At 40.2% G+C, this 14073-nt stretch overlaps 1 protein-coding gene across 3 annotated transcripts in view; it reads left to right on the forward strand.

Moving 5' to 3' along the window:
• The first annotated feature begins 1662 nt into the window (after window positions 1–1662).
• Window positions 1663–14073, forward strand: part of ACVR1C (activin A receptor type 1C) — a 136664-nt gene continuing 124253 nt past the window's right edge. The window contains exon 1 of one of the 3 annotated variants that reach the window (XM_058300894.1): window positions 1663–1828. In XM_058300894.1, coding sequence (XP_058156877.1) covers window positions 1753–1828 — 76 coding nt within the window. In that variant the 5' untranslated portion in view covers window positions 1663–1752. Of the gene's footprint in view, window positions 1829–2364; window positions 2674–14073 lie in introns of those variants that run through there. The other 2 variants (XM_058300895.1, XM_071216428.1) reach the window with 2 other exon arrangements.

Below are 14073 nucleotides of genomic sequence, written 5' to 3' on the forward strand. Positions count from 1 at the left end.
TTAGGCAGCTCTGGGAACCGATCCTAGGACCTTCCGGAGTGGGAGAGAGGTGATCACTCTCTTGCACCACCTCAAATCCCTGTTCTGCTACACCTTCTTATTTCCTCTCCTCTGTGTTTCTTGTTACATGATCTTGCTGTGCCAGCTCTCTGTGCTGGCTGGCACTACAACATGGAATGACTTTCCCGTGCTGGGCAGTATTCCTACTCAGGGGGGCACTCCTGTATGGGGTGGCACTCCTCCTGGGCCAGCTTGCCGTGTGGGCTAGCTTGCCCTCACCAGGAGGCCTTGGATCTCCTATATGGTAGACGGGAGCCCAATTGGTTGAGCCACATCCGTTTCCCAAAATATTATCATTTTAATGTTGCAATATAAAATCATTAATGATATATTTTCTTTTTTTGTTTTTGTACCAAGTCTTTCCAAAATTTCACATGTATTTAATACTTACAGCTCATCTCAATTTGGACTAACCACATTTCAAGTACTCCATAGCCACATAAGGCTAGTGTCTACTGTATTGGACAATGAGTCATTAGACGAAGAGGAGAAGAACTTTGGGTTTTTTTAGAATATTGAAGTTATTCAATATTGGACTTCTGGGGATAAAAACTTTGCTTTCTTAGACCAGGAGAGCTTTCCAACTTGCAGAGAATGTTGATTACTGTATTCAAGGGACAAAAGAAATGTGGGGGAGTGAATACCTGACAGAACAATGCCTTGGAATTGAACAATGCTTTCATATATGGTAGCCTTTTTGATTTCAACCACAGTTATGGCTGAGAAATAGGGAGGGATGAGGAGTCCTGTTTAGTTTTGAGAAGGCAGGCCCAGGGAATACACTAAATCCTGCTCTTTAGACTCCAATTTGTGGGATCCAGCCATAGATCACAAGCTAGGGTACAGTTACCAGATAATGAGCAAACCAAGTAAGCCAAAATATAATATGTCCTAGCATTTTCTTGCCTTTTTTTTTTTTTTTAAACAAAGACATCTGTTTTGTGGGTGTCTAGAAGGGCTCAGACTTGTCCCACATCTCCAATTTTTTGTTTGTTTTTATCCAGAATAAAATGAGAGAAAAAAAAAGTCTTTTTATGCTTAGGAATCTTTTGATTCATCCAAGGTGGTGCTGGGGAGACCCTCCTGACTGTGAGGCTCATGCCTCCAAGTCCAACAATGAACCCACCCACAGTACTGTCATTCTCTGGTAGCTAAGTCAATTAGACACATCATTTCACCATAAGTCTTTCATAGCCCTAGAAAGAATAAGGGTTTACTTAATGCTGAGCTAGGTGAAAAAGAAGTACTATCTCTTACTCTAAAGCAATTAATTTATATGACTAAGTCACTTTTCAAGGAAACCCCTGAAAGTAGTAATACCATGCGTAAGGGATCCGTGGCTTTTTGAGTAGTTCAAGTTAAAATGATTCTATTAGCTCCCTGTAAGTTCACAGGCTACGTTGATAGATTGAATTTAGGCTAATTTCTATTAAATGGCATTGCTGCCCTTATATTTTCGATCACAATCCACATGGGAAGCACACGCATTCGATAATAAGGCTCTAGGGATTTAAACAATACTCAGAAACGTTTCTAATATGCTACTTTAAATAATCTTCCCCCTGCCCTCCTCTTAATCCGTGTGTGTGATGTTTTTTTCAGTGAAAAAATGTCAACTGGTGAAATGACAGCTACCGGGATACCTTCCATAGAGCAGGTCCTCTATCTCTAAACCTGGATTACAGATTGCAGATGGTCACGTCACCTGGCACAGGTGCTCTGGCTTTAGTCGCCATTCATAGAGCGGATCTTATACAGAAGGCACCAGGTAAGAGATGAAGTCTGTTAAACCAAAGCCTTGGGCTGAAGGCAGTCGGGCAACTGGTTATTTCCAGGTCTGGACAGAGAGGGCGCCCTTCCACAGACGCGAGAACAGCCGGGACTTCGCTTTGGGACACTTGGGGCAGGAATACCACGGTTGGTGGCGGGAGGAGCTGGGGTGAGGCGCGTGTGTCCCATGGGCTGCTCAGTTAGAAAACCTTTAAGGCACTGGAGAGGAAATGAAATGTCACAAGACCTGGGCGGGTGCATATTTTCTAGGAGCCTGTACAGCGGACCAGCAGGAAGCCTTTGCTGCGGGGTTTTAGTTTACGTGAAGTCCCTCCTGTCCCAACGCCCCTCACAGCGTTTTCAGTCTTGGGGGCTCCGTGCAGTCTCCATCCACGCTTTCCCGGTCCCGGCTCTCGCGGATCCCGCTGCCCCGCCACCCCGGCCACCTTTGCCCGCTTGCCCCGCAGCTGGAGGCCCCGGCGGCTGCCAGAGGGCGCAGGGGGCGGAGGCGCGGCAGGGGCGGGCTCTGTCCCCTCCACCCACCGAGCCCGCCTGCGGGGGCCAGCGGCAGGAGCTCCGCGCGCCGCCAGCGGCGGGGGGGTGTGGGATGGGGGAGGCAGAGGGAAGGGGCGCCCGCTCTGATCAGAGGCAACAGCAGCACCCTTGGAAGGGGTGTGGGGCTGCGCTCCCGGGAACTTTCGAGCGGTCGGCGCTGGCCCGGCCGCCTGGCTCGGCTCTGCGCCCCGCAGCCCCAGCGCGCCCTCCTGGTGGCCATGACCCGAGCGCTCCTCCCCGCTCTCCTCCAGGTTCTGCTGCTCGCCGCGGCCGCCTCGCCCTCGGCAGGTACGGCGCGGGTTTTCTCCCCAGCGCCAGCGAGGGCGGAAGTTGGGGCGGTCTGCCGGTGGGCATGGGAGTGAAGGAAGGCCGTGCCCCGAGCAACCTGGTCTTCCGTGGGGCGGAGGGGGAAGCGCCGGGCGCATTGAGGGAGGGCGGGATAGGGCGCAGCGTGGGCATCTGACGCCTGGCGGGCGTACAGGTAGACAGGTGTATTGGGGACGAAGCCACCAGGAGGAAGGAGCAAGCGACAGCGATAGGGGGGTATGGGTGGTAGGGGTAAGGTGGGTGACGGAAATTTAGGGGCAGTTTGCTCCGCAGGGAGTAGGAGAGTGTGTTTTGGGGTATACGCAGGCCTGGGAAGTAGGCGGCCCCAGGAGTTACTGTAGGAGAGGGGAGGGCTGCGGGTGCACTTTGGGGACACAGTGTGCCGAGCCTGAGGGCTGCGCAGGGATGGCGGCGTGGTGCTGGTGCTGGTGGTGGTGGGACGGCTGCTGGTGGCAGTATGATGGTTTCAGTATGAATTTTGGGAGGCGAAAGATACTCCAAAAGCCGCTAGTGCCAAGCTGTGGAGGCGGGAGTGGGATCTTAAATTTGCGTGGTTTGTAGTGCAAGTTGCTTTCGAGGTATGATCTTTACTGAGAGTTGCACGGAAAAAAAAAATTCTGGCAAGCGCGCCAACGTTTGTAACAGGTCTGTGCCTTGCTAGGCTAAATAAAGCCCTCAGCCCAAGCTAGAAACGTTTCTTTAAAATGTTTACTAGAATCTGGGGCAAAGGCATCTTTGGTAAAATCATAGCGATATGGTTAAAAAATCCTTTAACTCTAAAACTATTCTCATTACAATATTAGCCTGTGTTACCTAGACCAGAAACAGATCTTGGTAACTCACCTCTTCGGTCATTTCAGTCAAAACATTTAAGACATTTGTTCATAAAACCCTGGTGCTTTTCCTTAGAGTTGTACTTTGTTGGAAGCATTTTTGTTTCTTAGATGACAGTCTAACCTTAGTAGCTATGTTTGAAAGTGGGTAGTTTTTCTCTTAGTGACATGTGCAGGAGAATGTTTTGAATAGCATAATTGCTGTCATTTACAGATTTTAGTGATTTCAGATGGCCTGAGAATATCACTAACTACAATACTCAAGTAAAATTTTGATTATTGGAAAGGATTAATTTATAAACTGTAAGGATTTAACATTTCCATTTGTCTTTGAAAAGGCATAGCCTTTTAAGAAGAGTAGCCCAGAGAGTACTGACTTGACTGTCAGTGAGATGATAAAATGAAATATTTGTGTTAAAAGTTAGTAAATTAATCAATGGGAAGGAAGTTTACTATAGAAAAGTCTTTATAGGAAATAGGTTGAAATCTACTAACTTGGGACACTCAGAGTGCTCTTGATGACTTAATAGAATTTAACAACAACAAAATTGTCCCCCAGATATCCCAGTTTGATGCAACACCTGTGAAAATGTTTTTGCAGTTTCTCTGTACAATCTTTTTTATTTTGGGAGCTAATGACTTCACTGCAGACATTTTAAAAAGCAGACTCTTAATTCTCTCTCACCTAGTTTGAAAGGTATATGTTGTTATGTGACAGAAAGTTGAGAAAATTTTCAGAGACCCTGGGCATGGCCTTCTAAGAAAACATGTCCCATATGTTCTTGGAAGGGCAATTTTTATCTTTTGAAATCAAAACGTACACAACATTTACATATGTATATATGAATGGATAGATTATCCATTCAAATTTGATTTCTTCAAAATGTGAAGGCAAAACAACAACAACAACAAAGTTGAACCCTAAGAAAAATGCCTGGCATAGAAATAATGTATCAATATTTTAGAGAATTATTTATTAAAGTTAAGCTTTTACATGAACATTTTTTATGTCAGATGCAATCGTTTTCAAATCTCTTTAGGGAAATTTTACCCTTCTTTGTTCCCCATAGAAACAGTGGCTGTTACTATCTACATTTTTTGATTCTTAATTTTTATATACATCTTTGGCTATTTAGTAGAGGTCCTCAAGTTAATTTTACTTTAAAAATGATTTTCTCATATGCTTCCCCAGATTATTTATGACCTGGTCACTTTTGCAAATTACATTATTCATCGTATCATTTAAGAAAATGTATTTGACATGTTGGCATATTGTATGAGATTTGCTCTTGGAATGATGATGTGGCCGGAGAATCTGCATGACAGAAAGGACCAGTTCCCAACTTGGCTAGGACATTATCTAAAAACATTGATAGATTAATAGACGCTTTTTGCTTTGTTCTTCCCTAATTCCTCTATTATCTCAGGCTCATCATGCATTGGCATGTTGAGAAACTCATAGGGTCACTGCTGTTAGAAACTTGGAAAAAAATTTTATTGGTCTAGACTAGATAAAAAATTAGGCTGTTCTGAGTTGCTCTGATTATTTGGTTTATTGATTATCTGATTATTTCTGGGTTTATTGATGCTTGGTAAGAAAGATTTGACATGCAATCATCATGCATACCAAATAATGGCAGAAAATGTCCTACAGTTCTTTTGAAATTGTGATTTGGATGTTGTATAGATTTTCACATTATGCATTTTCTTCTAGTTTCATGAAGTGCCTTTGACCCCTGTTTGGGAAAGGATTATTGTGATTCTAGAAAGATATATGATATTACTCTAAAAAGGGAAAAGATAATTGTTTCATTTCATAATCTGGGTGAGTGGGTATATAGTGCGCTTCCAACCCCCACTCCCACCCCCACAGTAGGGGTACCCTTAAATTAAAAGTTGTTCTTGTCTGGGAAGTGAAAGTGAAAGCCTTGGGCTCACTGAGTTTATAAATGCAAAAGATGTTGCTACCTTTGCCCTTTTTAAAGCAGTCCTTTATTAATTGATTGACACAAGTGTGGCAGGGGGTGTTTGGTTTTTAAGAAGAGAGATCTCTGCACTAGGGAGTTCTCTGTGCAGAAACCCTCTGGGGCTTATTTCTTTGTTGGCAGTAAAAGCTGTTATCTAGTCTCAAACTTAGGGAAATATAAGAGTTCTCCTGAATGGCTAACATCATAAAAACAAAAACACGAAAGGACCAGGGCTTGGGGTATGAGAAAAAGAGGAGTAAAAGGATGACACCAATTTTTGGCCTGAGCAATGTAAGAATGGGCCTGGGTTGGGCAGAGGAAGTGGTCTAGGAAGGTGAGGGGATCAGCAATAGATATCAGGAGCTTAGTTTTTTTTTTAATTAAAATTTTTAAAAAATGTGTATTTTTAATTTTTAAAAATTACATAAATGCTACTTTAAAAATATGGGGGATTCCTATATGCCCCACTCCCTACCCCTCCCACATTTTCCAACATTAACAACATCCTTCATTAGTGTGGTACATTTGTTAACAATTGATGAACACATTTTGGAGCATTGCCACTAAGTGTGGATTAGGAGCTTAGTTTTGAGTGTAACATGCCTATTTGACATCGAAGGAGAGATGTCAGGTAAGCAGATGGTTTTTTGGGTCTGAAATTCAGGAGATAAGTCTAGGCTGAAGACAAAAAAATTGAGAATCAAGGGCATTTGCAGGTAATTTATAAAGGTAAAGGTATAAAGGTATAATAGGGTCACAGATTTAGCAAATAAAGTACATGACACCAGTTAAATTGTATTTCAGATAAACAACAGATAATGTGTGTCACAGTACATGGGACATACTTAAGTTAAAAATGACTTGCTGTTTAGCTGAAATTTTACTGGGCATTCTGTATTTTATCTGGCAACCCAATGTTAAAGAAGTATTATGCAAAAATAATTGGCTCATGATACAAGTATCCCTGGCTTTTTTACTAAAATCAGAAGTGCGGACCTATTTTCTAAACCATGTCTCTTCAAATTTCTCCTGTTCTAGCTCTGCTATCATCTCCATAGGCATCTCTGAATAGGTTACTCCAAGTTCTTTGCACAAGAGATCTCCACTGCTTTTGTGCGAACAGGGAAGTTCACATTCTCTTTTTTAAAAAAGCAGTTTTTTAAAGTCTTTTCATGTATCATACAATCCATCCAAGGTATACAATCACAGGCTTATAGTCTAATGGTAAGAGTTGTGCATTCATCACCACAATCAATTACAGAACATTTTCATTATCACACACCCTTTTTTACCAATCTTACACAAGTATCTTGACATGAAAGTATGTGTAAAAAAGATAAGAATAACTTTCAGGACTAACTGGAAGTTCTTGTCATGTGAAAAACAACTGGTTTTCCCCAAATTTGCTGTCTTTTGAATGTGATTGTTGTTTTTGGATGAATTTTTAGAGTATTTACCTTTTGAATAAACTTTCATCCATTTCTCTTTTGGAGGAAATGCTTCCAGGCAGTAGCCCAGATCAGGCTTGTTTTATTTTTCTTGGGAGTCCTTGCATCTCTTACTGTAAATGAGAAGAGGAGACTGGACTGATTTAGAATTAGGGTGGAATATTAATCCAACACAGTTTAGGGTTTTGGAGTACATTCCTAAAAAAACTTTGGCAAGTCCTTCAGGGAAGGGGCAGGGATACATTATTACCCGTTAAAGATTATTTAGTTCCTCTTCCTAAATCTTGACCTGCTGTTGCTGCTACCAAATGATTAGTGCTGACTTCATTTTAAGATTTGTAGTGGAAAGTTCCCTAGAAATGGACAACTGTAGGCATGCACCATTAAAAAGGCTTAAACAGATATTTTTACATGTATATAAAGAGTTTAATAATAATAAAAGAGTAGAGAATTGATCTTTAAGTATAAGTAATCAGAAATAAGCATAAAAAAGCAAAGGAAAAGTTGTCATCACAAAGAGTATGCTATATGCCATACCTCAACACTCCTGTGAGCTTTCTTCTTGATTTTTTATTGTTTTGACTTTTTCTATCTTTAAATTTTCACAGCCAATAGTCAAAATCTCAAGGTTTACCTCTACATCATTTAAAAAATTGGGGTAATATTGGGATATGTTTGTAAGTGATATAGAAGTAATACTTTTTCTATAGGAACCCAGAAATACTATAGTATTTTCCTAGTTCAACCGTGCTTTACCCCCATCTAAAAGGGGCCACTAAGGAAAACATTTAGAAGAAAGTGGCAAAGTAATTTTTTTCTTATTACCTGGTGCTTTGACCCCAGATTGCAAGGTGGAGCTCTAATATACCCTTTTTAAAAAGCTCAATGATGAAGTAGCTTGAGTATATAGAAGAGGGAGCTGTGATAATCCAGAATGCTGTATCCTTACTATGATACCATTGAAAGGATGCCCATTGCCTAGCAACAAGGGAAATAAAACCAGAGATGCAGAACAAGGGACCTTTATTCACTAAACCTTGCATCTGTCCAGTCTTCATGGGAACTCTAGCAAGAGTTCCAGGTCATAATCTCAGGGGCGACTTCTCTATGAAAAAAAGGCAGAGGGTCTGTGGAGAGAGGTGACAGTTTCTTCTACGAGGAAGCCGGTCCTACGCTTCCCACACTTGTTAGGGATAAAAGGTAGAAGACAGAGCTATGAGCATGAACTCTGTGCCTTTTATGTTCTTTGAAAGCTGGATCCCTGAAGCATGTGGAACACTTGGTTCTCTGAAATCTGAATAATACAGATCACTATTCCTCCCACTTAGGGATCCACAGTAAAAAGTTAAAGGGAGTAGGAGCGTGGCACAAGCAAGAAAGGCTTTATTTCCAAAAAAGCCAACATTTTGCTGTTAATTAAGGTAACCCCCCCCTCCTCACCTCATCATGTACTTCTTGAATTCGCCTGCTCTGATGGGCGAGCCAGGCTACAAGGTTCTGCTCTGTCCTAATTCATCACTTTTTCTCCTCCAGAAAAACTTGCCCTGTCTGTTGTTCTCTTCTGTCTTCTAAAGAGTGGGCATGTGAAGATACTGTTTCTTTGGAAGTCTTTTAAATTAATCCCCTCAAGAATTCTATGGGTGAATCACCCAGTGTGACTCAAGAGCTTGGCTTATTATTTTTTTAAACCATTTCAATTTGCCAATGACTTAAACATCCCAAATTAGATCCATCTACTTTTTTCAATAAACTTTTCACATCAAGAAAATGAAGAAAATGATTAAGCTGCTTTAATTTCAAAAGTGAATACATGCATTTTTTTCCTAATCTAGTGTGTCAACCTTATCTCATAATAAGGTAAGAATGACAGTGTAGAAGCCATATGTCTGTGTATTAAGTTCTTTATACATTTTTCGTTCAACTTCATGGGTGAAAGAAATTCAATCCTATCAAGATATGGATAATGATCATTTTAATGTAAAATGTTTAGCTTTATAAATGCATGCTTATCCAAGAGATGTTTGCTCAGAGGATGGTAATCCAGATTAGCACAGCTTTAAAGAAACCAGATTGTTTTAAAATAGAGCCAAAATATATGAAAGAGTATTAATTCATCACATCTCACATACTTTATCTGATGACATTTTCCTGGCCTGTTACCCTAGAAAATGTGTGTTTTTTCTTCTATACCATCTCCATTATCACTCTCCAGGAGTAAAGATCTACTCTGTGAACATTTGCCTGCTCTGCTAGTTATAGTGAGTGTGTGTTCTCAGTGAAATTCCACTTATAATCTGTAGTGTGTATTTCCAGGAAATAGACAATGCACTGTAAATTTGAAACACTGAATAAAGAATAATTATATGATGAGCAGAAGATTTCTAATAGGATAATAAGTGAACAATAGAATGAGCCTCTCTTTTTATCTTTCTTTCTTACAGCTCTTCTCTAGCTATGTTACATTAAAGGCATTGCTTTTTACAGAGAGAAGGAAGTTGACTTTGTTACAACAATAACTTTTTAAAAGAATTATGTCAAATCAAGATGAAAATTCTCCCATAGAATTACTTTTACTTAAGTGTGCTTTGGATATTACTATTGGTTAGTATGAATAGATGCTGTTTTAGTATCCAAGGTTAACAATAGGAATTTATTGGCTCACTGTTTCAGAGGCTAAAAGTTTGCTTCCTTCTGATGTTGGTATCTTTTGACAGCCTGGCAATCTTTGGAGTTCTTGACTTTTCTATTTCAAGGAGATGTGCATGGTGGCATCTTCTTCCTCTTTCAAGTCTGCTGACTTCCAGCTTCTGGCTGATCTTGGTGGTATTTATAGGCCTCTAATAATAGGATTAAGACCCATCCTGATTCAGTTGGGCCACACATTAACTGAAGTAAATTCATTCAGAATTCCTATTTACAATGGGTTTACACATACAGGAATGGGTTAAGATTAAGGACATGTTTTTCTCGGATACATAACTCCAAGTCACCTCAGATGCTATAAGAATTGTGCAACTCACTCTTGCTTTTACTATACTATAAAATAAACTGTTTTTAAGGACCCAAGGCAAACTGTTTTTCTCTGTTTTTATTATAAGAATAATTGTGCTTTCTCTGAGCCTTATAGACACTGGATCTTTTAGCAATCATGTTTCTCTCTTACATGTACCAGAATACACTCTTTTTTGTAAATGTATAGTCTTGATACACATGCACTAATCTCACTCTTGCTCCATCCTTCATTCCTGACTTTTTCTTTCCTTTTCCATTTTAAAATTGAGATAGAGCATATATACACTAAGTGTGGAAAGTGACCTACTTGAGTGTATTGCTTAAATTTTTACAAATACATCCATCCATGTCACCCCCACCCATATCAGTGCCCCATAAGATACTTTCTGCCCATTTTCAGTCTGTATCACCCATTGCCCTCACTAGGGGTCCATTCCTCTGACTGCTGTCAACACTGAGTAGCTTTGTTTCCTTTTTTTTGTTGTTGTTTTTTTTGTTAGGTGTTCAATACATATTTCTGAATGAATGAAAAGTGAAAGAAAGAGAAAAATAAGCCTAGCAATCTCCATAGACATTACTGTAGAAACCTGTACCAGATAGGAAGTCTTCCCCCCCTCCTCTCTGAGCCCCCATCTCCTACCTGCTTGTTTTCACAGCAGTGAAAGAACTACCAGACTGGGTCAGGGTGACAGATCTGTTTGATTATTCCCTGGGAAGCTTGTCTTTTCTTGAATTTCATAGACATGGAACCTTAAGTAATTTTTTGTGTCTGTATTCTCTCATTCAATGATGCATACCATTACTACTTCCATTGTATGAATATAGCACATCTTATCCATTCTCCTTTTATGGGTATTTGGGTCACTTCTAGGTTGGAGCTAATATGAATATAGTTTCAGTAAACATTTTTATTCTTGTCTTTTTTGACACACATAGTCTTGGGTGTGTATGTAGGAGTTGAATTGCTGAGTCATGATGTATTTATGTTTAGTCTGAGTAGAAATTGAAAAATAATTCTCCAAAATGGTAACATTTGATATGCCCATGAGCAATGTATGGAGTTTCTGTTACTTGACATCCTTGTTAACATTTGGTATTGTCAGTCTTTTTAATGTTAGTCTATGGGTGTATACTGTTATTCCATTGTGGTTTTAATTTGTATTTCTTTAATGAGGAATAATGTGGTGAACACTTTTCTTATCTTTATTGGCCCATTAAGATGTCCTCTATCCTCTGTGAAGTATTTTTTGTTTGTTCGTTTTTTGGTGGGTGAAGTGGGTAGGAGTTAGTCTTTTTTATTGGTTTTTTAGTCATTTTGTCATTTTTTATTTTAATATTTTAATTATTGCATTGTAATTACATAATCTTATAAATCACTTATATATGTGATATATTGCATATATTCAGTGAATCTGTGTCTTGCATTTTTATCTCCTTAATATGTTATTTTATAAACAGAAGTTTTAAAATTTGATAAAGTCTAATTTATGTTTCGTTTTTTTTATTGTTAGTGGTTTTTGTGTCTGGTTACTCTAAGGTTATGATGACATTCTCTTATGTATTTTCCCAAAATCTGATTAGGGCCAATGGATGGGATTCTCTTGCTTGCAGTGGTAGACTTTCTCGGTTCCTTAGGATGGTAGTTATCCACCATCACCTCCATATTAGTTGTCCTGAGTGAGACCAATGAACTAGGTGTTGCAACTCTGTTGAGATTCAGGGACCAGCTGGCACATGGACAGCCCAAAGAGTTAAGTCTCTTGGATATACACCTACCAACTCTAATACTAATTATATGTTCAAATAGAAGGGTCAGAAGATGCATGTGTAGGGAAACCACAGTTGAGTCTAACTCTGTCACACTGGGGAGCATAAATTCTAAAATAGGGTCCTCTGGCAAGGCACCAGACTCCTGAGCTGTCTGCTCTGACTATAGTATCTGGATGTCTCCAGAGCCCTCATGAGCCCCACTATTTGGTATAGTATCTACTTTGGCAGTCAGTGAGATCCTGCTGTGACATGTATAAGCATAACCTCTGGAATGACCTCCTGACTCACCTTGAAGTCTCTTAGCCATATAAACTCATTTGTCTTTACATTTTCTCCGTTTTGGTCAAGGTCTTTTTCCAGTTACTTTGCTAGTTGGTACTTGGTAGTAATCCCTTGGTTCCAGGGAGGCACATCCCTGGGAGTTAAATCCTATTCTGGGGGCAAGGCAATGTATTTATATGCTGAGTTCAATTTAGTGAGAAGCCACATTTAAAGAACAAGGAGGCTCCCAGGAGGCAACTCTTCTGCACCCTATAATACTAGGCTAAGTTTCCGTTTCAAGAGTAAGGGTTCATAAGCACAGTCATTGATATAAAGGGCCCATCAATGGACCATCCTCTTTCACTAGTCATTGCCCCTGTACTCGGGGGATTTTTGGTGTTCCATTAGAGAATGTGGCAGAGCTCCCCAGAATGAGAATTTGATATTCCTTCAATTATTGTGTGAATCTCCACACACTGTGACAATACCCCAGAACATTTGAACACATTTGTATGTCTTATATGTATGCCCAGGTGAGGTTCCTCCCATGTATTCCCCCATCACTGATACTTCTCACCAGTGATCCTCCCCTGCCACAGTTGTAACCCTTCTGTGATCCAAAACTTCTTAAAAAATGAAGCCAATAAAATAGCTAAATACAATAAGAAAATGAAATAATGATAGTTTTAAAAATAAGTAATAAAATACAAAAAAATTTAAAAAATAAAAAATTTGGGATAATAGAAACTAATGAAAAAATATTAAATTTCTTTGACATTCTGTCTTTCATCACAGTAAAATCTGTTGTCCTATATGTACAGTGACATTTTCTTCTGTTTATTCTCACAGTGTCTTATTTTTTCATTTTGTCTTGAAAGAAGTTTTATGTTACAGAAAAGTCACATACTGAAAACAGGGGACTCCCATGTATCCAACATCTTCTTACTTTCCCCCATTCCCCTATTATTAATATTTTATATGTGGATGGTACATTTGTTACAACTGATGTACAAATATTGAAACACAGCTACCTACCATGGTCAATGGTTTACATTATGGTTTACATTTTGGACAATGCACTCTTGTGCATGTAATTTAACATGGCCTGTATCCATTATAGCAAGATCATGTAGAACACTTCCATCGCCCCTAAAATGTCCACTGTTCCATCTATTCTATTCCTCCCTCTTCTTCCCCTTGGGACCTATGGCAAACACCAGGCTTTATTCCTTGAAGAACAAGATGAATCTTGTTACTTGTAATAATATTGAGGGCTTGACACATTGGTCTGTCCTCCCCTAAGGGTACCGCCCATGCTCTCGAGAGACTCTCGCCCCTCTATTTGAGAATATAGCTAGCCTACCCAGGATGGGAGTCCACCATCTTGCCGTTCATTATGTGGGTATTCACCCACTGACACAATGTACTGGGCAAGATGAACACTCACACACTCCCTAGAAGACTGCCCCAGGTGTGCTCTGTCCTGAATGCCCCCCACATCCAAAACCCCAAACCAGCAACCCTCATGTGCCATATTGCCAAAAGAGCATTTCCAACATTGTAGTTTCAACCATGTACCCACCAATCCCCCGTGTTCACCTGCTCCCTCTCCCAGCTCTCCCCCACTTCCATGGACAGTGCAACCCACCCTCACCACAACACCCCCTTGACAAACCAGCACCACCCAACTCAACAGTATCATTACACCACTGTCATGACCCTCCATTGTACGACTACTCACTTCCACCTTATAGATTTTGCCTGTATGGGCATTGGCTCACAACCTTCTGATCCCTTTCTATTTCCTGTAAACCTATTGTCCAGACTCTAGCTCTGTGAGTCTGCTCAAATTGCTTAATTCATATCAGTGAAGTCATGTGTCATGTAATATTTGTCCTTCAGTGCCTGGCTTGCTTCACATATGATGTTCTCAAGATTCATCCATGTTATCCTGTGTATTAATACTGTATTCCTTCTTACAGTAATATTCCATTGTATGCATATACCACAGTTTGTTTATCCATTCATCTGTTGAAGGGCATTTGGGTTGATTCCAACTTTTGGCAATAG

Source organism: Dasypus novemcinctus, chromosome 7 (genome assembly GCF_030445035.2).
Source record: "Dasypus novemcinctus isolate mDasNov1 chromosome 7, mDasNov1.1.hap2, whole genome shotgun sequence".
Lineage (NCBI taxonomy): Eukaryota > Metazoa > Chordata > Mammalia > Cingulata > Dasypodidae > Dasypus > Dasypus novemcinctus.